General features: G+C 62.7%; 2 protein-coding genes and 1 long non-coding RNA gene across 3 annotated transcripts in view; 2 read left to right on the top strand and 1 right to left on the bottom strand.

Moving 5' to 3' along the window:
* The window catches only part of CFAP99 (cilia and flagella associated protein 99), a 47213-nt gene extending 46223 nt beyond the window's left edge, over positions 1-990 (bottom strand). Inside the window, exon 1 of the mRNA XM_051836699.3 lies at positions 821-990. The gene's annotated coding sequence lies outside the window, so the exon portion shown is untranslated. The remainder of the gene's footprint in view (positions 1-820) is intronic.
* Positions 991-1136: 146 nt separating this feature from the next.
* The window catches only part of ZFYVE28 (zinc finger FYVE-type containing 28), a 107804-nt gene continuing 84617 nt past the window's right edge, over positions 1137-24323 (top strand). The window contains exon 1 of the mRNA XM_051836673.3: positions 1137-1629. Coding sequence (XP_051692633.1) covers positions 1591-1629 — 39 coding nt within the window. The 5' untranslated portion in view covers positions 1137-1590. The remainder of the gene's footprint in view (positions 1630-24323) is intronic.
* On the top strand, positions 12070-16727 carry LOC127488269 (uncharacterized). The gene is made up of 2 exons (XR_011386821.2): positions 12070-14989; positions 15875-16727. It is a non-coding gene; the product is annotated as an uncharacterized LOC127488269 (long non-coding RNA).

The following is a 24323-nucleotide window of genomic DNA, read 5'->3' as shown; positions in this document are numbered from 1 at the left end:
CCACGTAACTGGAGGAAACCTCCCAGGGCAGGGGTGGATGGAGCAGCTTCCAAGGACCTTGTCCTGGGCCCCCAGGGTCAGGCTGTCAAGGAGACTGAGAAGGAGCAGGTGCGGGGGCAGGGTGGGGGGAGGGGAGGAAGAGGAGCGGCAGGTGCAATGCGCTCCAGGCACGTGAGACCGTGTGTCTCCAGGTCAGCTGGGTGACCGGCTCACGTTCAAGGGAGAGGGAGAGTTCAGCACTGACCACCGGACTTGGCAGCATCGAGGTCGAGAATGGCTTTGATGGTGGTCTTCAGAGGAGGGGCTGGGTGCAGGTTCGGGGAAGAACAGGTTGGGAGGAACAGCTCTGGCGGGTGCAGGGAAACTGCGTGTGAGTGAGCTGGGGGGGCGGGGGGGGGGGTGGGCTCCGCCTGCTGCAGCCCAAGCGCCCCAGCCCCATTCAAGCCTCAGGTTCAGGGGAAGACGCGTGTTTGTTTCTGGCGCTCTGCTTGACACGTAACAGGTACTCAGATTTTGGTGAATGTCTTCATAGATTCAACTTAGGGCACCCCTTGGGGAAAGCAGTGACGACGGCATATATATATATATATATATATGTATGTATATATATAGTGTGTGTGTGTGTATAAGCGCTGTTTATTGTGCCGATTCAAATATTAACTGTACTCAAGGCGGGGGGAAAAAAAACAAGCAAGCAAGACGGAACCCGCTTGCAGGTGACAGAAAGTCGCCGAATGGAAGAGAGAGGGGCTGGCGCGCCTGGCCCCTGTTCCTCGTCCCGCACCCGCACCCGCAGCCGCACCCGCAGCCGCACGCTCACCTGTCGGCCCGCTCCCGGCCGCCGGGCAGCCCCTCGCGCCTCCGCCTGCCGCCGCAGAGGTTCCCCGGGTCCGCGGGAGCCGGGCGCCCCGGCGATCGCTGGCTGCCGCCGACTTTTCTCGACTTTCTCGGGGTGGCCCAAGACCTCAGCAGCCGCCGGACTGGGGCGCGTCGTTGGGGCGTCGTCACCTAGCAACGGCGGGCGCCCCGCCCCCGCGGGGGACTACAAGCCCCGCCACGCGCCGCGCGCAGGCCCCGCCCCCCGCGCCGCGCGCCGGGCGTGGAGTCCGGGCCCGGCCTGCGGGGAGCGCGCCTCGGGCGGGGCGCGGCGCCGCGCGGGGATTGGGCGGCCTCGGCCCGGCGGCCCCGCCCGCGGCTCGCGGCGGGCCGGGGGCTCGCGGCGCCTCGGCGCATGTGCGGCGCGGGGCAGCCGTGACCGGCGGAGGCGCGGGGTGTCCGCGGGCCGCGAGGACCGCGCGCCCCCGTGCCCGCGTCGGCCCGTGCGCGCTGTGCGCCCGCCCGCCCGCAGGTCTGCGGGTCTGCCCGGCGCCGCTGGCCGAGCATCCTCTGCACCGCGCACCTGCCCCACGCACCTGCCCGCCGGCCGCTGGCAGCCCCGCGCTCTGCTGGCGCTCAGCTGCCCTCGGGCCGCGCGGGGCCCCGGCCTGGCTCCGGCCCTGCTTCCGCGTTCGCCCCGCGCCGCGGCCCGGCCCGGGCGCAGCGCTGCGGAGGGCGAGGGCCGGCCGGCGCCCGGCCGGGGCAGGCGCGGCGATGATGAACAGGTTCCGAAAGTGGCTGTACAAACCCAAGGTGAGCGGCCCCCGCCCCGGGCCGGACGCCCCCGCGCCCCGCGCTCTGCTCCACCCGCAGGGAGTGGTGACCTCCTGCCGGTGGCCAGCGCCGTCCCCCCGGCTCCCCTCCCCTCTGCTCCTCGCCCTGCCCGCGAACGGCCCAAACCCCGCTTCCCGAGCGTGGGTCCCGGACGGACCCCTTGCCCTCACTCTGCGGCCTGGGTGCGTTGCCCTCCCCCGCGCCTGCGGCCGGAGCGGGGCCCCCTCCTAGCCGGGTGTCGAATAGACCTGGGCTCGCACCTGGGGGTCTCCGGCCCGCGGGCCGAAGCAGACCCCTCACTACTTCTCCTGGGTCGCCCTCCCCGCACCGGGGCTGGCCCTCTCCCCATCCCCCGCCTGGTCCTGGGCCGGGAAGCGCCCTCCCAGCCTCCCTCCGCACTCTGATCAGACCCGCTCCCCACTTCCCCGGTTCCAGGGGAGCCCCCATTTTTCGGTCCCAGGTCCCGGGCCTCCCGCACCTCCGCCCAGCTCGCGTCCCCACCCTTCTCCCCTCTGCCCGGGCCCCGCAGCCGCGCCCCTCCCAGCACCGCGGGGTCGGGGTCCGGGCCGCGGCGGCTGCGCCAGTCGCACTGCGGGCGTTGCGTCCCCGCCGCCCGCGTGGGGCTTGGCATCCGCCGCGGCCCGAGGGGGTCGGCGTGCGGTCCTGGGAGCGCCCTCCGCATCCAGGCGCGGCACGCTGGGGGACGGCGCGGGGTCTTGCGGGGCACGGCTCGGGTGGAGTCACTGCGGCGACCGCGGGCGGGATCGCGGCCAGCCTCCGCGTCGCCGCCGGGCCCGCAGCCTGCCCCCTCCCCCCGCAGCTAGCCACTTTTGTCGGTCGGGTCCCAGCCCCCTGTTCCCCGTGACGGAGCTCTCAGGGCAGGGGCTCCCTAGAATCCGTGCCTCTCTGGTGTGCCCGGGAGAAGCAGCAGGTGGGCTCGGGCGACCCCAGGGGCCCGGAGCTCTCGCGCCTTCGTGGCCTTTGAAGTTTGGGTCTGAGTTTGTGTGGGTTAAGGGCGCGGTGCGTGGGGCCTTGGCCCGCGCCAGGGGCGCGCGGGTGCCGACCTCCTCGTCGGGGGTCGGGGGTGGCTCCCGTGTGCGCGGGCGCCGGGTGCGGCTCGTGGCCTCGCCCGCGCCTGGCCACGCCTGCAGCGTGCAGCGCTGGCGCAGTCCCTCGGAGGAGAGCCTCTGAGTTCTGCGGCCTCTGCACCGCGCATCTGTGCAGGCGGTGGCTTTGCGTTCCAGTGACTTTTTCTCGCCCGTTTAGGGAAAAAACAGTCCTGAGAAGGTCGTCCGGGGGTGGGCAGCGGCGTGGTTAGTGTTTCTCGCAGGGGCAGGTGAGGAGGTACAGCGTGGTGGCTCTGAAACCCGGGGAGGGAGGCCTTGGCCGCAGCGGGAGGGAACGGGAGCCGCTGACCGCCCGGTCTCTGCAGCCTGGCCGCTTAGCGGGGCTCTGCTGCGTCCAGTTTAGGAAAAGACTTTAAAAGTGCAGAGTGACCCCGCCTGGTCGCTGCTGCCCAGAATTAAGAATCCTGCCCCTTGTCTTCCGGCTGCTGTCCCTGCGAGCCCCGGGGGTGGAAGTCGGTGAAATGACCAGTCCTAGTGAGCCGGCACCAAGCTGTGTGCTGGGGGGACAGGCCTCCCAGACCTCACTGGCTTTGCTGCTGTCCCTTATTCCCTTATCTGCCTGCTGGCCTGCTGTCTGCTGTTTGTCCCCACCCCCTGCCCGTGGCTCTCGCTGGGAGCCGGCAGCCTGAACCTGGGCTGTCCCCAGCCCGAGCTCTCTCCTTGGAGTTAAGCATTTTGACTGTTAAAGGCGTCGAGTACTGTGGTACCTCACCCAGCAGCTTTTCATCCTCCAAACCCAAGCTCGGAATTCTGCCTCGGATCAGGGATCGGATTTCATGCCTCTTTTTCCAGTCTAACAGCACACATTTTGGCACGGGTGAGCAGGAAGCCAGGCCCCGGAAGGTTCTGGGCCTGGGAGAGTTGAGGCGGTGGATGCTGGCGTGGGAGGAGCACGCGTGTGCGGGACACTGCTGCCCTCGCTTAGGGTTTGTTTTTCATTTATGCATTTAGATGTACAGTTCAAACTGCATTTTTGGTTTAACCCTGTTCCGGCTGAAAACTGGACGCTGAGCTCCTTGTGCACTGCGGCGCGGTGGAAAACATTCTGAACTAAAAATTACTTATTGTTCCATTAGTTCTAAAAGCAATTGGAGGGCGGCGCTGTGGCACAGTGGGGGAAAGCCACCACGTGTAGTGCTGACATCCCATATGGGCGCCGGTTCCAGTCCTGACTGCTCCACTTCCCATCAGCTCCCTGCTGTGGCCTGGGAGAGCAGTGGAAGATGCCCAAGTGCTTGGGCCCTGCACCCGCGTGGGAGACCTGGAAGAAGCTCCTGGCTTTGGCCTGGCTCAGTCATTGTGACCATCTGGGGAGTGAAGCAGCCGATCAAAGAGCTCTCTCTAACTCTGCCTTTCAAATAAATAAAATAAATCTTTTTTTAAGAAAGCAATTGAAAATGCTTAAAATATCCTCAGATGACATAAATTTTGATACCTGAATCATTAATAGCGACCTGAGTTAAAAATACCCGATGAATAATACAATAGTTTAACATTAAAATGACACGTGCACATTATATTCCCATTCGTTTTATAGAAACCCATCTCTTAAACACCAGTGTGACTTTCCGTGATGAGATGCCCGTGTGTCCCGTGGCTCTGCGGGCTGCGTGGACGGGGCAGTGTGCAGGGGAGGCGTCACCTGTGTCCTCGCCGCAGCTGCTGGCTCCCGCTTCCGCTGCTCGAGACACAGTGGCTCTTGGAGAAGGCGGGGTGTTGTGGCGCCACTGGTGACGTCACCGAAACCAGGGTACCTGTGCTGGTTCTGACTGCACGGATCCGACTGGTGGAGAAAACTTGGTCTCCAGGAAGGGCGCAGACGTCCTGGCGTGGGGGAGGGGGCCCGGGATGCAGACCCGGCCCCGCTGGGGTTTCTCAGCCATCATCACAGAGCACGGTAAGAGCCCCCGTGATGTGTGACACTGGGGACGTCCCCCTGCTGGCTGGTCCCCGTGCTCAGCCGTGCGCCCCACAAAGCTCTCTCCACCTGTCCCCGGGGCCCCTGTTTGCAGGGAATGCTCCTGTCTGCTCCACGTTTATCTGGGAACTTTGTGTGATTCCAGGCTCCGATCAGAGATGAGGTGACCTTTGCCAAGAGCACCCCAGAGACTTGCCTGGGGGGCGCTTTGCTTTTATGTTTTATTTATTCATTTATTTATTTGAAAGGCAGAGAGAAAGAGTGTGTGTGTGTTCCATCTGCTGGTTCACTCCCCAGATGTCCACAACAGCCAGGGCCGAGGGCAGAGTCCTGGAATTCAATGTAAGTCTCCCACCCAGGAGGCAGGGACTCATCACCACTGCCTCCCGGGGTTGCATCCGTAGGAAGCAGGAATCAGAGCGGAGCTGCGACTGGACCCAGGGTCTCTGACACGGGACGTGGGTGTCCTGAGTACCAACCCAGCTGCTGCACCAAGCGCCTTCCCCATGTGTGTGCTTTTTTTTAAATCTTTATTTATTTGAAAGATGCTTACAACAGCCAGGGCTGGGCCCAGTCAAAGCAGGAGACCCACCCTCCACCTGGGTCTCCTGTGTGGCTGGGGGGTGACAGAGACTCGAGTGCTGAGCCGTCCCGGCTGCCTCCTGGTCACGTTTGCAGGAGGCTGGGTTGGAAGCAGAGCTGGGACTCAATGCTGGCACTTGGATGTGGGGGGTGGGTGCTCCAAGTGGCAGCTTAACTCGCTGCACGGCAACCCCTGTCCCCATGGATGAATTTAAGGGTTTGGCAAAGCCGGCCAGCCTGGGTGCACACCCGGCGGCGTGTTTGTGGGACCAGGCAGCTGGGCAGCGCGAAGCTTGGGCTTTGTGCACGTTGTGTGTTGAGTTTACTGTTTCAGCCCGCGGGGCGTTGATCGGTGCTCAGGTTCCTTGTGGGTTTCCCAGGGCCCTGGGCCGGCCCTCTGTGCCTTGACCACCTTGCTGATGGGGTGGCACCTTGAAGTGAGTGGCCAACAGGGCAGGTCCCAGGGGGAAGGGGCAGAGGCCAGGGTTTGTGTCTGGATGGCCCCCAGTGCGTATCAACGAGGTGCAGTCTGGTCTTCCCTGTAAGGCTCCACCTTGATGCATAAGAATTAGGGGTGACATGGAGCCAGCAGCCCCTGAGGCCCGGAGCGCCATGGGCAGGGTCTTCCATGACCTGGGCCCTCCCCGCTGCGGGATCCGGACGGGTGCGTGGCCTGCAAGAGCCTTCATTTCCCTGCTCTGTGTCGTATGGGCAGTGGGCTGCTGTCCTGCAGTCCGTTAGCTCCCTGCGCCAGGCGTCCACCCTGTCCTGGCTTGGGATCTGAGCGGTAGCTTCTAGCCAGGCTGCTAACTGATCGGCTTACATCCCGTAAATTCTGGGTGCCCAGCTGTGGCCAGGCGGCGCGTGGATGCTGGGAAGGGCATGTTTGTCTCTGAGATGAGCTACCGGAAGGCCATTGCTCACCGGCCAGGCCAGGGCCAGGTCGCTCTCCCGGCAGGCGCCTGGCCCCGAGCCAGGCTCAGAAAGCCCTGGGAGGGATGCTGGGCAGTGCTGAGTCAGGCTGGCTCGGCCGGGCCCGCACACCACGCTGTTGCCCAGGGTGCCCCGACTGCAGAAGGCACTGGGTCCCCCCTTCCCCGCCCCCCCCCCAGAGCGCCTTCCTTGGGACAGCCTGGTACTCGTCTGTCTCTTAAGGTGGTTTCACAGGCAGTGGCTGTGCACGGGCAGCTGGGTCTTGCTATGGTCTCTGTGTGGTCCGGGAAAGCCGGTGGCATTGTGGGCAAGGGTGAGGCCGCGACGGCCACCACTGGGGCTCCACGTTCGGCAGGCAGAGCGCGGTGATTACCTGAAATGTGGGACATGGTTTCTGTTACGTGGGCGAGCAGGGGCGAGGGCGTCCAGGGCGTCGTGGAGTTGATGTTTGGACTCAGTGGCCCCCGGCAGGAGGGTGGTGTGGGGGCAGGCACCGGGGCCTGGCACTGCTCCACCTCCAAGCAGGAGGCCTGGGAGGCAGTTTCGTTCGCCCCTAAGAGGAGAGATGGGGTGGTTTAAGGACGCGCTAGTGCGTGGTTGGAGCCGCCGAGAATTCCCAGAACACTAGCTTTGCTTGCGAATGTGCGAAGCTGCACTTCTGAGAGCCACTGAGTGGCTGCCGCGGCCTGGTCTCGCCTGGGCTCATGGTGTGCCGGTGCCCCTGCACGGCAAGCAACCGCGCGCTGACTGCAGTGCGAAGGAACTGAGCACTTCTGGAAAGCGTGGGTTTTAAGTATTGCTTTTTTTTTTTTTCTACAGGCAGAGTGGACAGGGAGAGAGAGACAGAGAGAAAGGTCTTCCTTTGCCGTTGGTTCACCCTCCAATGGCCGCCGCGTCCAGTGTGCTGCGGCCGGCGCACCGCGCTGATCCGAAGGCAGGAGCCAGGAGCCAGGTGCTTCTCCTGGTCTCCCATGGGGTGCAGGGCCCAAGCACCTGGGCCATCCTCCACTGCACTCCCGGGCCACAGCAGAGAGCTGGCCTGGAAGAGGGGCAACCGGGACAGAACCCGGCGCCCCGACCGGGACTAGAACCCGGTGTGCCGGCGCTGCTAGGTGGAGGATTAGCCTAGTGAGCCGCGGCGCCGGCCAGTATTGCATTTTTTTAATTATCTGAAGTTTTGCTGCCCTCCGTAGCTTATATGTCTAAATAGCATGGGAGGGGCTGACGCTGTGGTGTAGTGGGTAAAGCCGCCGCCTGCAGTGCTGGCATCCCATATGGACGCTGGTTTGAGTCCTGGCTGCTCCACTTCCGATCCAGCTCTCTGCTGTGGCCTGGGAAAGCAGCAGAAGATGGCACAAGTCCTTGGAGTCCTGCATCCGAGTGGGAGACCCAGAAGAAGCTCCTGGCTCCTGGCTTCAGATCGGCACAGCTCCTGCTGTTGCAGCCTCTTGGGGAGTGAACCAGCGGATGGAAGACTCTCTCTCTCTCTCTCTCTCTCTCTCTCTCTCTCTCTCTGCCTCTCTGCCTCTCCTTCTCTCTGCATAACTCTGACTTTCAAATAAATAAATAAATCTTTAAAAAATAAATAACTAGCGTGGGGGCCACAGATGGGAGCCTCCCTAGTCCTGTGCCTCAGTTTCCCTGGCTGTCAGTGGGGGAGCAGCCCTGCCTGTGGAATTGCTGGGAGCAAAGGCTCAGTCACAGCTGGCCCCTGTCCGTCCTAGTGAGGGGAAAGCTGTGGGTTTGGGGCCGGCGCTGTGGCGCAGTGGATTAACTCCCTGGCCTGAAGTGCTGGCATCCCTATGGGCGCTGGTTCGCGTCCTGGCTGCTCCAGTTCTGATCCAGCTCTCTGCTGTGGCCTGGGAAAGCAGTGGAAGATGGCCCAAGTGCTTGGGTCCCTGCACCCGCATGGGAGACCCGGAAGAAGCTCCTGGCTCCTGGCTTCGGACTGGTGCAGGTCCGGCCGTTGCGGCCAATTGAAGAGTGAACCAGCGGATGAAAGACACCCCCCCCCCCCACCTGCCTCTCCTCTCTCTGTGTAACTCTGACTTTCAAATAAATAAATAAATTTTAAAAAACGAAGCTGTGGATTTATTACAGGCCCACCGCTGAGGTGGTGAGGGCTTAGTGTCCATACTCCATCGCGTCCCAGAGGTCAGCTATGGCCTCCACTCCTCCTGCTGAGTAATTCTGAGGGTGAAACGTCCGCTGCCCCTCCCCCTTCTCTGCTGGTGGCCTGGGAAGAAGAGCCTGCCTCAGTTCACCTCGGCACCCTCATGGGCCCGGTTACAGATAACCACAGTAATGAAAGATAAGGAGGGCCTCCTGTGCTCTCCTGGGACAAAGGTGTGGCTGTGCCCCCCGCTGGGCGCCCACCTCCCCATGTGGCTGGGAGGCCTGGGCAGCAGGCCTGGGCCCCCCGCCTACGCAGCCGTCCCCTGTGGCCTGCATCCCCTGTTTGTGGCTGGATGCTCGGGATCCAGTGGAGGACTCAAGGCCAGGCGTGGCAGGTGTGAGGGGCAGGGGGCTGGGCACCATCACCACCTCCCGAGGATGTGCGTCCGCGGAGGGTGCAGCCGGGTGCTCCAACCACGCCTGAACCGGTAGGCCAAATGCCGACTCTCGACTCGCCTTAAAAAGGGGCGGGCCAGCCTGGGCTGCGCTCGTCTCTTATCTCCTGGGCTCTGATTTGACAGCTGACAGAGTTCCCTTGGTTAAGGCATCGAGGTTTCTGGGTTGTCTTTTAATGTCTAGGCCATCCTATACACTCTGTTTTCCAAATGAGGTCTCAGAGAGGGCCAGGTTGCTGGGGCTGTCACAGCCAGGAAGAGGCAGAGCTGGGATTTGAACTCAGTTCTGCTGGACCCCAGAGCTGGAATCTGCGGGCAGCACTGCCCCGAGCCGTGTGTGTGTCAGGCGACATCGCGTTCTCTGCAGGAAGGCGCTAGCCGTTGCCGGTTTCTACGTAAGTCCCGTGTGGTGAAACACTTTCCCACTTTCTGAGTTGATTGCAGAGAAACCTAGATATTGATGGGTAATTCAAGTATTTGAAGGAAGAAGACAAAAATGAATGGATTTTTAAAAACTGAATAGATTAAGGAGAAGTTAGAATAGAACATTTCATATTATGATAATTTATGTAGAGTAGTGGGTAAGATGAATGGAATACATTTTTTCCTTACAGTAAGTGTTTGGAAGCTCTCTATTTTCCATTGTTTTCCTGCTGGATGGAGGCGGTGGGGGGCTGTGGGGGCACTTCTGGTGGGGCTGCGTTCACGGTCCTCAGAGCTTTGCACGGCTGGATCTTTGTCTGCTGTGTGTGGGGTTTGTTTCCAGCTGGGTTCCCCCTGCCGGTCCCCCACCGGCCCAGACTCCGGCTTCCCTGGGAGATGCAGCCAGCACCCCCAGTTGGTGATGGTGTCCTTGGCACAGGCATTGTTTTCGTCGTATTTCAGTTTTAAAGAATATTTCCAGTTTTTAAGAAAGATTTATTTTATTTCTTTGAAATGCAGAGTTACAGAGAGAGAGAGGTCTTCCATCTGCTGGTTCACTCCCCAAATGGCCACAATGGCCAGAGCTGGGCTGATCTGAAGCCAGGAGCCAGGAGCTTCTTCCTGGTCTCCCGCATTGCAGGGGCCCAAGGACTTGGGCCGTCTTCTGCTGCTTTCCCAGGTGCATTAGCAGGGAGCTGGATCGGAAGTGCAGCAGCCAGGACTCAAACCAGTGCCCATATGGGATGCCGGCACTGCAGGCGGCAGCTTTACCCGCTACACCACGGTTCCGGCCCCAGCGTCTCCAATTATTTTTATGGCAAGTCGAGAGTTGGCAGCTGGCCTTCTGGTTGAGGCGTGGGCTGGAGCACCTGGGTTTGACACCTGGCTCCAGCACCTCACCGCACCTTCCTGCTCACTCATCTTCGGGAGCCGGCGATGGTGGCTCAAGTAACGGGCCCAGCCACCGCGTGGGGGCCTGGACCAAGTCCTCACTTCCTGGCGCTGGCCTGGCCCAGCCCCGGCTGCTGTGAGCATCTGTGGAGTCCTCAGCCCACGGGAGCTCTGCGTGTTCATAATCACCGAAAGGTGGGAGCCGCCCCAGCGCCCGGCAAGGGCTGGCTGGCAAACAAGGTGGACGTGGTCTTTCACGCCCCGGAGACACCAGGAGAAACCCGTGACATGAGGCCGCGTGCCATGCGGTTCCACTCGTGTGGATGTCCAGGCCCCTTAAGCAGGCTGGGGACTGCCGGGGGCTCAGTGGGGCTGGCTGCTTACGGGGATGGATGGGGTTTCCTTCAGGAGTGGTAAAGTTCTAGATGTGGGAGGCAGCGGTGGAACCGCGCGGGGAATGCACGGCCGACTGCGTGCTGCGCGGGTTTCGCAGAGGAACTACAGGGGCTGTCACTTTGTTTCTGAGGTTATTCCGTAAGGGACAAGATGCTCAGCCCAGGGGCTTGAGGCCGCCCTGCCCCCCTTGCCAGCCCCCTCACTGGAGCTCCCCAGAAGGGGCTCAGGCCTCTGCTCGGCCTCCCCGCCCGCGGGGTTCCCAGAAGATGGCAGTTGGCAGGCGGCAGCCCCCTGGGAGCTTTGTGGCCCCAGGCCAGGCTCCGAAGGGCAGACTGCGATCAGTGAGAGGCAGAGTGTCCCAAAGGGGTGGACGTGAACGGGCGGCGGGGAAGGCCTGGTGGCCTGCAGGGCGGCAGGCGAGCCACTTCCGGAGTTCGGCTGGGACGGCGCACAGGCACTGAGGGTCTGCCGCTGGGGGTCCTTGCAGGCCTGGTGCAGGGTCAGCTCAGCCCTGGAACCAGGACCTGCGGGGGCCTCCCGTGGGAGCTGGGCAGCAGCTGACTGAGTAAGGGGTGGGTGGTGGGGGACTAAGACCCCACGTGTGTGGGGAGCAACTCGGACTAGACTAAGTTACTGGAATTAAGACTTATTCTATGCATCTGCTCTCCCACAATATGGCGCTGGGAGAGAAGAAAACAGCTTCTACACAGCTGCCTCCAGTTCAGCCAATAAACTGTAGGACCTGCTCCTGATTGGAGGAGAGCAGCGTACTCGGCGTGTGGGTAGCAGAGTTGGGATTGGTGGAAGAGGACTGTAAAGGAGGAGAGAGACAACATGCACCAGGAACATCTAAGGGGAACATCTATCTGAAGGAACACCTGTGCAGCCCCCGAGAGAGCCGGCTGGCGGTGTGCCGCTCCCCTGCGGAAGTGGGGAAAGTGGCAGGGGGAACCGCCCTTCCACGGAGGTGGAAGGGTCGGTAGCCAACCCGGGAAGAACCAGCAGCAAACCCGGGGAGGGCCGAGCAGACAAAAGAACAGTGCGGGGTCCTGTGCCGTTCCTCCACGAAGAGGGGGAGCGACACACATGGAGCGTAGGAGGGTTCACACCAGACCGGAATGCTTTGAACTGTAGCCTGCTGTCTCCTTCCCCCCTGCCCAGTGGCTCTGTTCCTGGGGCGGGGCTTCAGCACGGTGGGATGGACTGGCAAGGGGGCTTCAGTGGTCGTGCCTGGGCCGTTGTCTGCCATCTCTGTCCTCTGGGAATCTGACGGGAGATTTGGTTGGTGAGGGCCTGGGGACAGCGGAGACCCACGGTTGGGTGCATCAGGCCCAGCGTGGAGGTCACACAGTGTCTCCTCCATTTTAGGGGCTCTGGGGTCACACAGGGATGGGGAGAAAGGTGTATCGGGGGCTCGTGGTGGTGGCTGTGGGGTGCAGCCCCGGGAGGTAAGGGGTCTTCCAGAGGTGGGAAGGGTCAGGGAGCGTCGGGGGTGGGGTGGGGGGCCTGCGGGACAGCAGAGAGAAACAGGAGACTGCTTGCAGCTTGGCGAGCGTTTTCCTGATTGGCAGGTCAGGTTCCATAAGCGCAAGTCCCACACGGGATGGACGGTGGTAGACGCAGGGTGAGTCCCAGTGGACCTGAGGCCGCTGCGTCGCAGGGCCCCAGGGAAGAGGAGGCCAGGACTGCCCGGCTGCTGCGCCTGCTGCAGCCCCAGCCCGGGACGGCCAGGCGATCGTTCCAGCCAGTTCCAAGTAAGCTCTGCTGAGCAGAGGGACGTGGAAGGCGGTTTTTGATTCAGGCAGGCAAAAAAGGAACCGCCCCCAAACCCCTGCCGGAGAAAATGTACTGCAAATGGAAAATCAGAGTCGGAAGGGAGCAGTGGGAGGCAAGAAGCCAGGGCGGAGGCGGGAGGCGTGGGCGTCAAAGCTGCAGTGGCCGGGCGTGGCATCCGGGCCCAGGGCTCCCCTTGCCGCTTGAGCGGCCCCGGAAAGAAGCGAACGGGAATCTGGACCTCGGGCCTGGGAGGTCCGGGGGTCCACGGCTCGGTGGTCGGCGTTGAGGCTCAGGGTGGCAGTGGACTTCTGACCGTGAGTTCAGTGTGTGAATTAGCACGGAGCAAATGCTGGGGTAATCCATACAGAGTGGATAACTTCCAAACCAGGAGAGCGCGAAAAGAGGAATAAGCTGACATCCAGCCAGTCACCGCAGGAGGGGAGGGGGGGGCAGCAGAGAAAGCGGCCGGGTGAAGGGACGGGCATCTGGCCGAGTTGCAGTGCCTGGGTTCAGTGCCCAGCCCCGGCTTCCTGCCAGCGCAGACGTGCCGCCCACATGGGCGTCCTGGATTGATGTCTCGGTGCGCAGCCTCACCCCAGCCTCGTCCCAGTGCGTGGGAGCTCTGTCCGTCTCTGCCTTTCGAGTAAGTAAGTGGGCAGAGAACCACACAGAGCCAAAAAGTGAAGCTGCAGAAGTAAGTGCGGCTCCACCGTGGTCACAGTAGGTGGGAACGGAGCGACCGCACTGGTCAAAGACAGGCCTGATTCACTGAAGTTCAGCTGTGCCCAGCACTGGTGGTTAGGAGGCTGGACCGCCTGGTTCCAGTTCTTGCTAATGCAGACCCTGGGCGGCAGCAGGCGGTGCTCAAGTCCCTCCTTCCCCAACCTGGGTTGTGTGCTTGGCTCCTGGCTTCAGTCCTTGCTTGGCCCCAGCCACCACTGATTTGGAGAGTGAACTGGTGAAAGAGGGGCGGGGCGTCTCTTTGTTTGTCCATCTCAAATTTCAAAACAAGCGGAAAACCCCCACCCAGCTGCCTGCCATTGGCCGGAATGTCTGTAAGGCAGCTTCTCAGTGACAGGACCAGGAAAGACCCCCAAAGCGAGGCCTCCAGGCTTTGTGGGTGGTAGGTAAGAGGTGGGGCAAGGCTACCGAGGGGGAGGCCTGCCAGGCAGACTCATGCCTCCTGCAGGTCGCTGGTTTTCTGGGGGCCTGCAGACCTTTCTGGAAGGAACAGAAGGGGGGGTGCTGGTTTGCCACCTGGCTCAGCGGAGGCCTGGGAGCTGGGCTGGACCTCCAGGGAGGGCCTCTCCACCTCTGCGGAGCCAGTGGCAGTGGGGGCTGCGCCTGCAGGGCCCTGCCTGGGCTGGGGCAGGTGGGGGCCGAGCCCTGCAGGTCTGCAGAGCAGGTCATCTCGGGCTCCCACCAGTGCCTCTTGCTGGTGTTGAGTCCTCTGCTTCCTGTGTCAGGCTGGGAGCTCCTTGAGGAAGCTGGTGGGTGCTTAAGAGATGTGTCAGATCAGCTGTTGGACAGTACATAAATTAGGCGTGAGTGTTTTTAAGATTTATTTTTTATTTATATGTAGGCAGAGTTAGGGGGCGTTCGAGCTTCCATCTGCTGGTTCATGCCTCAAATCGATGCGATGGCCGGGACTGGGTCAGGCTGAAGCCAGGAGCCAGGAGCTTCTTCCAGGTCTCCCACGTGGGTGTAGGGGCCCAAGCACTTGGGCCATCTTCCACTGCTTTCCCAGGCCACATCAGAGAGCTGGATTGGTAGAGGAACAGCCGGGACGCGAACCGGCGCCCATGTGGGATGCCGGGACTGAAAGCGGTTTTAGCCACTGTGCCACAGCGCCGGCCCCAGGTGGGTTTTTAAAAATCACTTTGATGCGCATATTTGTAGCCAGGCACACAGAGCTTCTGTGAGCCATAGAGAGAGGGTCCTGTGCAGATCCTGGGTGCTGGACAGGACCTTGAGTGTGGAGGACGTCCTGGCCTGGGACGCTTTCACTCTGGGTGTCTGTGCTCCTGGTGATTAGACGTTGGTCTCTGCTTTGAGGTGAAGGTGAAGGTGACGGCGACGGCAGCGGCCACGTTTCCCGAGACTGGGGGGGGGGTGTGCTGGCCGAATCGGGCTCCTCTTCACAGGACTCCCTCCTGGCCCTGGACGTGAACCTCTGAGGAGCCTGAGATTGCTGATAGAAGCCTGCCCACCAGTGGCCACCAGGAGCCATGTGGACGGCGCAAGCCCAGGACTGGGCTCGGGGAGCTGGGGCCAGCTGCGGTGTTCGCAGGTGCCAGCAGGTGTACCGTGGGCGGTACTGCGTGTGCATGCTCCACTACAGGGAGTCCATGGCCCCAGAGAGCCTGTGCCCAAGCCCTCGCCGTTTTGGACTCAGGGGTGGGCTGGCTGGGGGCTCTGGCAGTACCTGGAGGGTCTCTCCTGGCACCTCCCGGGTGGCACAGGCTGTGTGTGAGGATTAGCACTCAAAGCTGGATGTGGCTGGTCGTCTCTGACGCCCCTGGTGCCACACAGTTTGAGCGTTGTCCTTGGGCTGTTTTTGGAGAAGGAGCTTTATGATGGAGCTTCTCAGGGGACACCTGGTGGCCCTGCCATGCAGATGACAAGAACCCAGCTCCTCGTGACCCGAGTGACTGAAGTCTGGGCTGGTGTGGTCTGTGTCCAGCCGGCGTTGGGTTGGGATGACGGCCCGAGCTCTGCTCCAAGTAAGTGACCTTTGCCATCTATTCTGTGCCTTTTCCTTCCTGGCAGAGATATGGGGAGAGACAGAGGGCTGGTTCGCCCCCTAAAAGGCCTCAGCGGCTGAAGCTGGGCAGATGCAAAGCCAGGAGCCAGGAGCGTCTTTCTGGGTCTCCCATGTGGGTGGGCCATCTTCTTCTGCTTTCCAGGCGCACCAGCAGGGGGCTGGACTGGAAGTGGAGCAGCTGGGGCTGGAACCTGTGCCCATATGGGATGCGGGCACTGCAGGTGGCTTAGCCCACCACAGCACAGTGCCAGGCCTGGCAGCATGAGGACAGACAGCTCTTTACCTTGACTGCAGTGGCTCTGTGAACCCCCGCGTGATAACTCACCCGAGGCTGACACACACAGGTGCCCGTGAGTACAGGGAGACCAGGGGTGCAGACTGTGATGCCAGCCGCACTCTGCACCTTCTACCACCGAGGGAGACGAGGTCAGAGGCACACAGGGCCCAGCTATCATTTTTACAACTCGATGTGCGTGTATCGTCACCCATGCCTTACCCACTTACTTGGAAAACACCAAGCCTCACAATAGGCTGCATTTAAAGTGGACAGTGTGGTAAGTGTGCACGTGTGGAACCGCCATGGGCGCTGTTGTAGGGCAGTGGGTTAAGCCACCAGCTGGGACACCACACCTCATATTAGAGCTCTGGCTCCAGTCTCGACTTCTTCACTTCCAGTCCACAAGTGCTGGGGCCCCCACCACCCACTTGGAAAGCCCAGGTGTAGCGCCTGGCTCCTGGCTTTGGCCTGGTCCGGCCCTGGCTGCTGTGGGCATTTGGGGAGTGAACCATAGATGAGAGATGTGTCCGTCTGTCTGTCTGTCTCTCTGTTGTTCTGCCTTTCAAGGAGATGGAAAAAAATAGACGTTAGAAAGAAGAAGCCGTGAGATGCGATGGGGGACACAGTCACCACCCCCAGCTGTGTCCCGGCCCCTTCCCTCCTCCTGCCCTCGCTGCAGACGGAAGCCGATCTGCTCGCCGCCAGGGCTGCTCGCCGAGGCACACGGCCAAGGAGAACCGCGGGAACGCCAGAGGCCTGGCTTCCTCGGCTTGGACGGAAGTTTCGGGAAAGTCTGTGAGCATCAGGACAGGGTTAAGGAGGGTGCCAGGGACGGGAGCTGCTCCCACGGCAGAAGCCCTGCCTCCAACACCCGCTTAGGAAAGGCCGAGGAGTGACTAATGAGACCCCGCGAGTGCTGGGTCTCACCCCTGCTTTCACCCCGGGTGCCGGATCTCACCTCTGGATCACACGCCTGCACAGGAGCACACACATGTACACATGCATGCACACACATGCATGTACAGGAGCACACACATGCAATACACCTGCACAGGAGCACACACCTGCACACACCTGCACAGGAGCACACACATGTACACATGCATGCACACACGTGCATGTACAGGAGCACACACATGCAATACACCTGCACAGGAGCACAACCTGCACACACACCTGCACAGGAGCACACGCATGTACACATGCATGCACACACGTGCATGTACAGGAGCACACACATGTACAAATGCATGCACACACATGCATGTACAGGAGCACACACATGCAATACACCTGCACAGGAGCACACACCTGCACACACACCTGCACAGGAGCACACGCATGTACACATGCATGCACATACGTGCATGTACAGGAGCACACACATGTACACATACATGCATGCACAGGAGCACACACATGTACACATGCATGCATACACGTGCATGTACAGGAGCACACACATGCGCACATACACACATGCACAGGAGCACACACATGTACACATGCATGCACACACATGCATCTACAGGAGCACACACATGCACATATACATGCATGCACCGGAGCATGCACATAGGAACTCACATGTACACATACATGCATGTACAGGAGCACACACATGCACAGGAATACTCACATGTACACATACATGCAAGCACTGGAGCATGCACACCCGTGCATGTACATACACGTGCACTGGAGCACACATGCACACACACACCTGCACTGGAGCACACACATGTACACACACATGCATGCACACACGTGCATGTACAGGAGCATGCACATGTACACACACGTGCATGTATAGGAGCACACACATGTACACACGTGCATGTATAGGAGCACACACATGCACACACACGTGCACGGGAGCACACATGCACAGGAACACTCACGTGTACACATACATGCATGTACAGGAGCACACATGAACATACATGTGCACTGGGGTACACATACATGCATGCACTGGAGCACACATACATGCGTGTACAGGAGCACACATGCACATGCACTGGGTCTCACACAATGGAGCACGCATGTGTACACATCACACAGGCATTGGGTCTCATGCACTGGAGCACACATGTACGACACATGTGTGCACTGGGTCTCATGTCCTGGGGTGTGCACACACACACACACACACACACACACCCGTGCACAGGCCTCACCCTTTCTGCCTCTTCAGGAAGCTCCCTGCAGCTCTGGGCCCTCTCTGCCTCCTGGATGTTCTCACAGCGCGTCAACCTGCTGCGACCCTCCCCCAGCACACGTGCCTCCTCCCCCTCCCCCAGCACACGTGCCTCCTCCCCCTCCCCCAGCACACGTGCCTCCTCCCTCCCACCCCAGCACACGTGCCTCCTCCCCCTCCCCCAGCACACGTGCCTCCTCCCCCTCCCCCAGCACACGTGCCTCCTCCCCCCTCCCCCAGCACACGTGCCTCCTCCCCCTCCCCCAGCACACGTGCCTCCTCCCCCTCCCCCAGCACACGTGCCTCCTCCCTCCTACCCCAGCACAGCCGTGCCTCCTCCCCCCTACCCCAGCACAGCCGTGCCCACCTCCCCCCTCCCCCAGCACAGCCGTGCCCACCTCCCCCCTCCCCCAGCACAGCCGTGCCCACCTCCCTCCTACCCCAGCACACGTGCCTCCTCCCCCCTCCCCCAGCACACGTGCCTCCTCCCCCCTCCCCCAGCACAGCCGTGCCCACCTCCCTCCTACCCCAGCACAGCCGTGCCTCCTCCCTCCTACCCCAGCACACGTGCCTCCTCCCTCCTACCCCAGCGCAGCCGTGCCCACCTCCCCCCTACCCCAGCACACGTGCCTCCTCCCTCCTACCCCAGCACACGTGCCTCCTCCCTCCTACCCCAGCACACGTGCCTCCTCCCTCCTACCCCAGCACACGTGCCTCCTCCCTCCTACCCCAGCGCAGCCGTGCCCACCTCCCCCCTACCCCAGCACACGTGCCTCCTCCCTCCTACCCCAGCACACGTGCCTCCTCCCTCCTACCCCAGCACACGTGCCTCCTCCCTCCTACCCCAGCGCAGCCGTGCCCACCTCCCCCCTACCCCAGCACACGTGCCTCCTCCCTCCTACCCCAGCACACGTGCCTCCTCCCTCCTACCCCAGCACACGTGCCTCCTCCCCCCTCCCCCAGCACAGCCGTGCCCACCTCCCTCCTACCCCAGTACAGCCGTCCCACCTCCCTCCTACCCCAGCACACGTGCCTCCTCCCCCCTCCCCCAGCACAGCCGTGCCCACCTCCCTCCTACCCCAGCACAGCCGTGCCCTCCTCCCCCCTCCCCCAGCACAGCCGTGCCCACCTCCCCCCTACCCCAGCACAGCCGTCCCACCTTCCCCCTACCCCAGCACAGCCGTCCCACCTCCCTCCTACCCCAGCACAGCCGTGCCCACCTCCCCCCTACCCCAGCACAGCCGTGCCCACCTCCCCCCTACCCCAGCGCAGCCGTGCCCACCTCCCCCCTACCCCAGCACAGCCCTGCCCACCTCCCTCCTACCCCAGCACAGCCGTGCCCACCTCCCCCCTACCCCAGCACAGCCGTGCCCACCTCCCCCCTACCCCAGCACAGCCGTGCCCACCTCCCCCCACCCCAGCACAGCCGTGCCCACCTCCCTCCTACCCCTACTGCAGCTGTGCCCACCTCCCCCCTACCCCAGCACAGCCGTGCCCACCTCCCTCCTACCCCAGCACAGCCATCCCACCTCCCTCCTCCCCCAGCACAGCCGTGCCCACCTTCCCCCTACCCCAGCACAGCCATCCCACCTCCCTCCTACCCCAGCACAGCCGTGCCCACCTCCCCCCTCCCCCAGCACAGCCGTGCCCACCTCCCCCTACCCCAGCACAGCCGTCCCACCTCCCCCCTACCCCAACACAGCCGTCCCACCTCCCCCCTACCCCAGCACAGCCGTGCCCACCTCCCCCCTACCCCAGCACAGCCGTGCCCACCTCCCCCCTACCCCAGCACAGCCGTGCCCTCCTCCCCCCTACCCCAGCACAGCCCTGCCCACCTCCCCCCTACCCCAGCACAGCCGTGCCCACCTCCCTCCTACCCCAGCACAGCCGTGCCCACCTCCCCCTACCCCAGCACAGCCCTGCCCACCTCCCCCCTACCCCAGCACGGCCGTGCCCACCTCCCCCCTACCCCTACTGCAGCTGTGCCCACCTCCCTCCTACCCCAGCACAGCCGTGCCCACCTCCCCCCTCCCCCAGCACAGCCGTGCCCACCTCCCCCCTACCCCAGCACAGCCGTCCCACCTCCCCCCTACCCCAGCACAGCCGTGCCCACCTCCCCCCTACCCCAGCACAGCCGTGCCCACCTCCCCCCTACCCCAGCACAGCCGTGCCCTCCTCCCTCCTACCCCAGCACAGCCCTGCCCACCTCCCCCCTACCCCAGCACAGCCGTGCCCACCTCCCTCCTACCCCAGCACAGCCCTGCCCACCTCCCCCCTCCCCCAGCACAGCCGTGCCCACCTCCCCCCTACCCCTACTGCAGCTGTGCCCACCACCCCTCGTGCCCAACCCCCTCCGTGCCCACCGCCCCTGGTGCCTCCTCCCCTCCTACCCCTACTGCAGCTGTGCCCACCGCCCCTGGTGCCTCCTCCCCTCCTACCCCTACTGCAGCTGTGCCCACCGCCCCTGGTTCCTCCTGGTCCTGCCTCGGTGAAGGCTGTGAAGGAGCTCCCGTCTCACCTGCTTCCTGCCTGTCCGGTTGTCACAGTGGTCACCCGTGTCCTCCCCCAACCCAGGTCCCATCTAGTCGATGGCTGTCCCGTCTCTCCCCTCAGCCTCCAGGACTCCATGCTGCTAGTGTCCCCCTCCCATCCCCTGCCCACCCCCAGAGTGGGGTGGGGTGTGGAGCATTGTCCATTGGTGGCAGCTCGGTCACACTGCCGCGATGTCCCCTGTGCTTGTATCTCTAGCTGGGCTCAGGGCACAGCTGCCCCTCGGGGGTGTCTGCCAGGTGTTTCCACCTCACCTGCCACCATCTCCTCCCATCCCTCCGTCTCCATCCCTGTTCCCAGGGTGCCAGACCCCACCCAGCCTGTCCTCGCCTCCTGGCGTCTCACTGTACACCTACCAGTGAGCCCAGGGGCGTGTCCTCACCCACCAGTGAGCCCCCGGGGCGTGTCCTCACCCACCAGTGAGCCCCCGGGGTGTGTCCTCACCCACCAGGAAGCCCTGGGGTGCATCCTCACCCACCAGGAAGCCCTGGGGTGCGTCCTCACCCACCAGGAAGCCCCGTGGTGTGTGCTCACCCACCAGTGAGCCCCGGGGCGTGTGCTCACCCACCAGTGAGCCCTGGGGTGGGTTCTCACCCACCAGTAAGCCCCGGGTGTGTCCTCACCCACCAGGAAACCCTGTGGGTGTGTCCTCACCTACCAGTGAGCCCCGTGGGTGTGTCCTCACCCACCAGTGAGCCCCGGGGTGCGCCCTCACCCACCAAGAAGCCCCGGGGTGCGTCCTCACCCACCAGGAAACCCTGTGGGTGTGTCCTCACCCACCAGGAAGCCCCGGGGTGTGTCCTCACCTACCAGGAAACCCCGTGGGCATGTCCTCACCTACCAGTGAGCCCTGGGGTGGGTCCTCACCCACCAGGAAGCCCCGGGGTGTGTCCTCACCCACCAGGAAGCCCCGGGGTGCGTCCTCACCCACCAGGAAGCCCCGGGGTGCGTCCTCACCCACCAGGAAGCCCCGTGGGCACGTCCTCTGAGGCGTTTGCAGGAGCACAGCAGGAGCACTCGGTAGCCGGGCCAGGCAACACCAGGTGCCCCTCGGTGGGTGAGTGGACGAGAAGAAGGCTTGCACTCCAGTCAGGAGTTCCCACACTTGCCACCCCACAGACGCGCCGTGGAGACAGGAGCCCCTGAAGCACGTCAGCCGTAAGGAGCCACGCTCCGTGGTGCCTCTGCTCGGGTCGCCCAGGTGCACAGGGAAAGAGAGCCAAGCGGTGACTGACAGCTGGGCCAGGCTGGCTGGTGTCTGATGGGGACAGTTCTGGAGGGGGGTGGTGGTGGCCACACAGCATGCAGCCCAGTCCACGCTTGCCATGGTCGGTTTCACGTTGCGTAAGTGCTGCAGCGTTCCTGGGAGATGACCCCTTCTGACGCCCTGCAGGAGCCTCTGAACCTCTCTCCTCTGCCCGCCCCCCCCCCCCAGCTGTTCTCAACACAGCAGGCAGAAGCATTTTTTTTTCTTTTTAAAGATTTACTCATTTATTTGAAAGGCAGAATTACAAAGAAAGTGAGAGAGAGAGAGAGAGAGAGAGAGAGAGATATCTTTCATCTTCTGGTTCACTACCCAAATGGCCGCAATGACCAGGGCTGGGCCAGGCCAAAGCCAGGAGCCAGGAGCTTCTTCCAGGTCTCCCATGTGGGTGGCAGGGGCCAAGCTCTTGGGCCATCTTCTGTTGCTTTCCGAGGCCACAGCAGGGAGCTGGATGGGAAGTGGAGCAGCCGGGACTGGAACCGGCACCCATATGGGATGCCCGTGTCGCAGGTGGCGGCCCCTGGAAGTATCTTTTAAACACGGGTTGGTAACTGAATCCTGTCTTTCCTCCTGGAAGCCCCAGTGACGCCCACATCAGTCAGCGCAAGCGGCTAGGCCCTCCTGGGCCTCCCGGCCCTCCCCCACTTCTGCCTGGGCGCGGCAGCAACACGTGCCCTTTCCTGGGGGTGCCCCCCCAAGGTGGCTCCTTCCTCGTCAGCGCTCCCTTAGGATTCTACCATATGGGAGACCCTTGTCCAGGGGTTTTCAGCTGCGGGTGGTTTTGACCTCTGGGCAACTTTTGGCAAAGTCTGGGGATGTTTCTGGTTGTCACGGGCTGATTCTGGTTACCATCCCGCAGGAGCCCCCAGCCAGAGTTGCCCAGGTGGAGAGCCCCTCTCTCCTTTCAAGGTCCCCCTCCCGCTGGCCCTGGCCCCTCGTCCTGTCCTGCTTTCACCACTGTCTGAGTTGGGAGCAGCATATGGTCACAAGCTGTCTCTCCTGGCCGGGTGTTCTTGGCGCCCTTGACCATGCAGGGCTGGGGGATGAACCCCAGGGAGCCCCTGAGTTCCAGCCGGTGCTGGGGGCGGGGGGGCTCTGGGGCCTCTGGTCCTGCTCTGGGTGTGCAGCCCTCGCGTGCCCCTCCAGCCGCCCCACCCCACCCCTTGAGGCCTGCGCAGGGTGTCATTCAGACGGAGATGTGCCCACGTGCGCGTGCAGCTGCTGCCCTCGGTGCTGCTGTCCACGCTGGGAGAACGGCCATGCGAGTGAGGGTTTCTCGTGGAATGCTAGGCATCGTTCTGAATTCCTCTCCGCTCAGTCTCTTAAAACCCGGAATAAAGGAAGCATTGAGGCTGTTAGAGTTCTTTTCCGACCCTGCGTAGCAGTGACAGGGGAGCGGCCGGGGGCGAGGGCCCGCGAGGCTGGGCAGCGGACGGCCTGATACCGCGCTGGGTGTGAACAAAAAGGGGTTTGGCACTCGGAGGCCCCGGCAGCCCCCGTGGTTTCATTCTTCTCACAGAGAGAGGAGAGCGGCTTCTCCCGGCTGAGTGAGGCTGGGTTTGTAACGGGCGGGTCAGAGGGTTCGCGGGCCGGCCTCACTCTCGGCAAGGAGCGGATTTCGCCATCCTGCCGTGGCCGGGTATCTGTGGAGCGCCTGCCTGTGCTGCGTGTCCTGGACAGCAGAAGACACGGCTGATGGCAGAGCGAGGACAGCTCTGGCCGAAACATGGCAAGGCGGGTGTGCAGTGCGGAGACCACGCGTGGGACTGCAGGCCCCGTGTGCCGCGCGGCCCCAGCTGGAAGTGTTTGATTTGACAGCAGGTCTCACGTGTGCAGAGCCGGGGGCCCCAGAACCCGCGGTTGTGACCCTGGTTGGGTGGTACCCCGCCCTGGGAAGAGAAACTCAGCGACACTCGGGGCTGAGAGTGCGCGTCATCGCCGAAGCGCACGTCTGCCATTTGGCTGGCAGCATGGAGTCCTCCAGGTGCAGATGCCAGGGCTGGTGTGGAGCCAGGGGCGGCACAAACAGTCCCCCGGAGCCCGTGAGTGTGTGACGTAGTGTGGTGAGGCGGAGCCGCGCCTGTAGATGCGCTGACCTTGAAGTAGTGACATGTCCCTGGGATGCATGGCAGGCCCAAAAAGTGGGACAGAGGGCAAGCGTGTGGCCTGGCGGCTAGGATGCTGGTTACGACGTCCGGGTTCCACTCCCGGTTCTGGCTCCCGACCCCAGCTTCCCGCCAGTGCCCGTCCTGAGAGGCAGCAGGGGTGAGTGGAGTAGCTGGGTGCCTGCCAATTAACGTGGGAGACCAGGGTTTGGCCCTCTGACTACTGTGAGCATCTGGGGCGTGCATCAGTGGTGGAAGCACTCTGTCTCAGTCTCTCCACCTCTCAAATAAGAATAAAGTGGGAGAGGGAGGCGGGAGACTCAGGCAAGTTCAAGGCTCTGGAGATGGCGGTGGGGGTGCTGTGCGGGAGGGCGGTGGCCTCTGCAGGGGTTGGGGACGGAGGCCGAGTCTTCCCTGGGGCTCCTGCAGGGAGCAGCCCTGTGCCACTTGGACTTCAGCCTGGTGAGGCTCAGCTGGAATTCTGTCCTCCAGAATTGGAAGAGAAGGAACCTTTGTCAGCTTTAAGCCCGCGAGCTCATGCTGATTTGTTAACGCAGCTGGGGGAACTCTCCCGTGCCTCCAGGGGACAGGCACCTGCAGCCAGGGGCGGGCGAGCAAGTTCACCGACTGAAGACCTGAGGTGTCCAGGGGCCCCTCTGCACTGTGGGTGTGCACCCAGGGGCTGTCGGGCGAGAGCCACAAGCAGCATCATGTTAGGTGAGAAGAGCCCGTCTCAAAATACCGCATACGCAGGGTGCTTTTTATAGCGTTGAGAACAATAAAAAATACATTTGGGGACTACATTTGGCAACAAGCGAGCCAGATGGGAGGGGCCGTGGGAGCCGGGGCTCGGGGAGAAGAGGCAGGTCCCACCTACGTGTCACCTGGCATGGCCAA

This window comes from Oryctolagus cuniculus, chromosome 2 (genome assembly GCF_051225735.1).
Source record: "Oryctolagus cuniculus isolate XC-2025 breed Fujian yellow rabbit chromosome 2, ASM5122573v1, whole genome shotgun sequence".
Lineage (NCBI taxonomy): Eukaryota > Metazoa > Chordata > Mammalia > Lagomorpha > Leporidae > Oryctolagus > Oryctolagus cuniculus.
The sequence above is the reverse complement of the archived record's forward strand: the minus strand, read 5'-3'. Positions and strand labels throughout refer to the sequence as shown.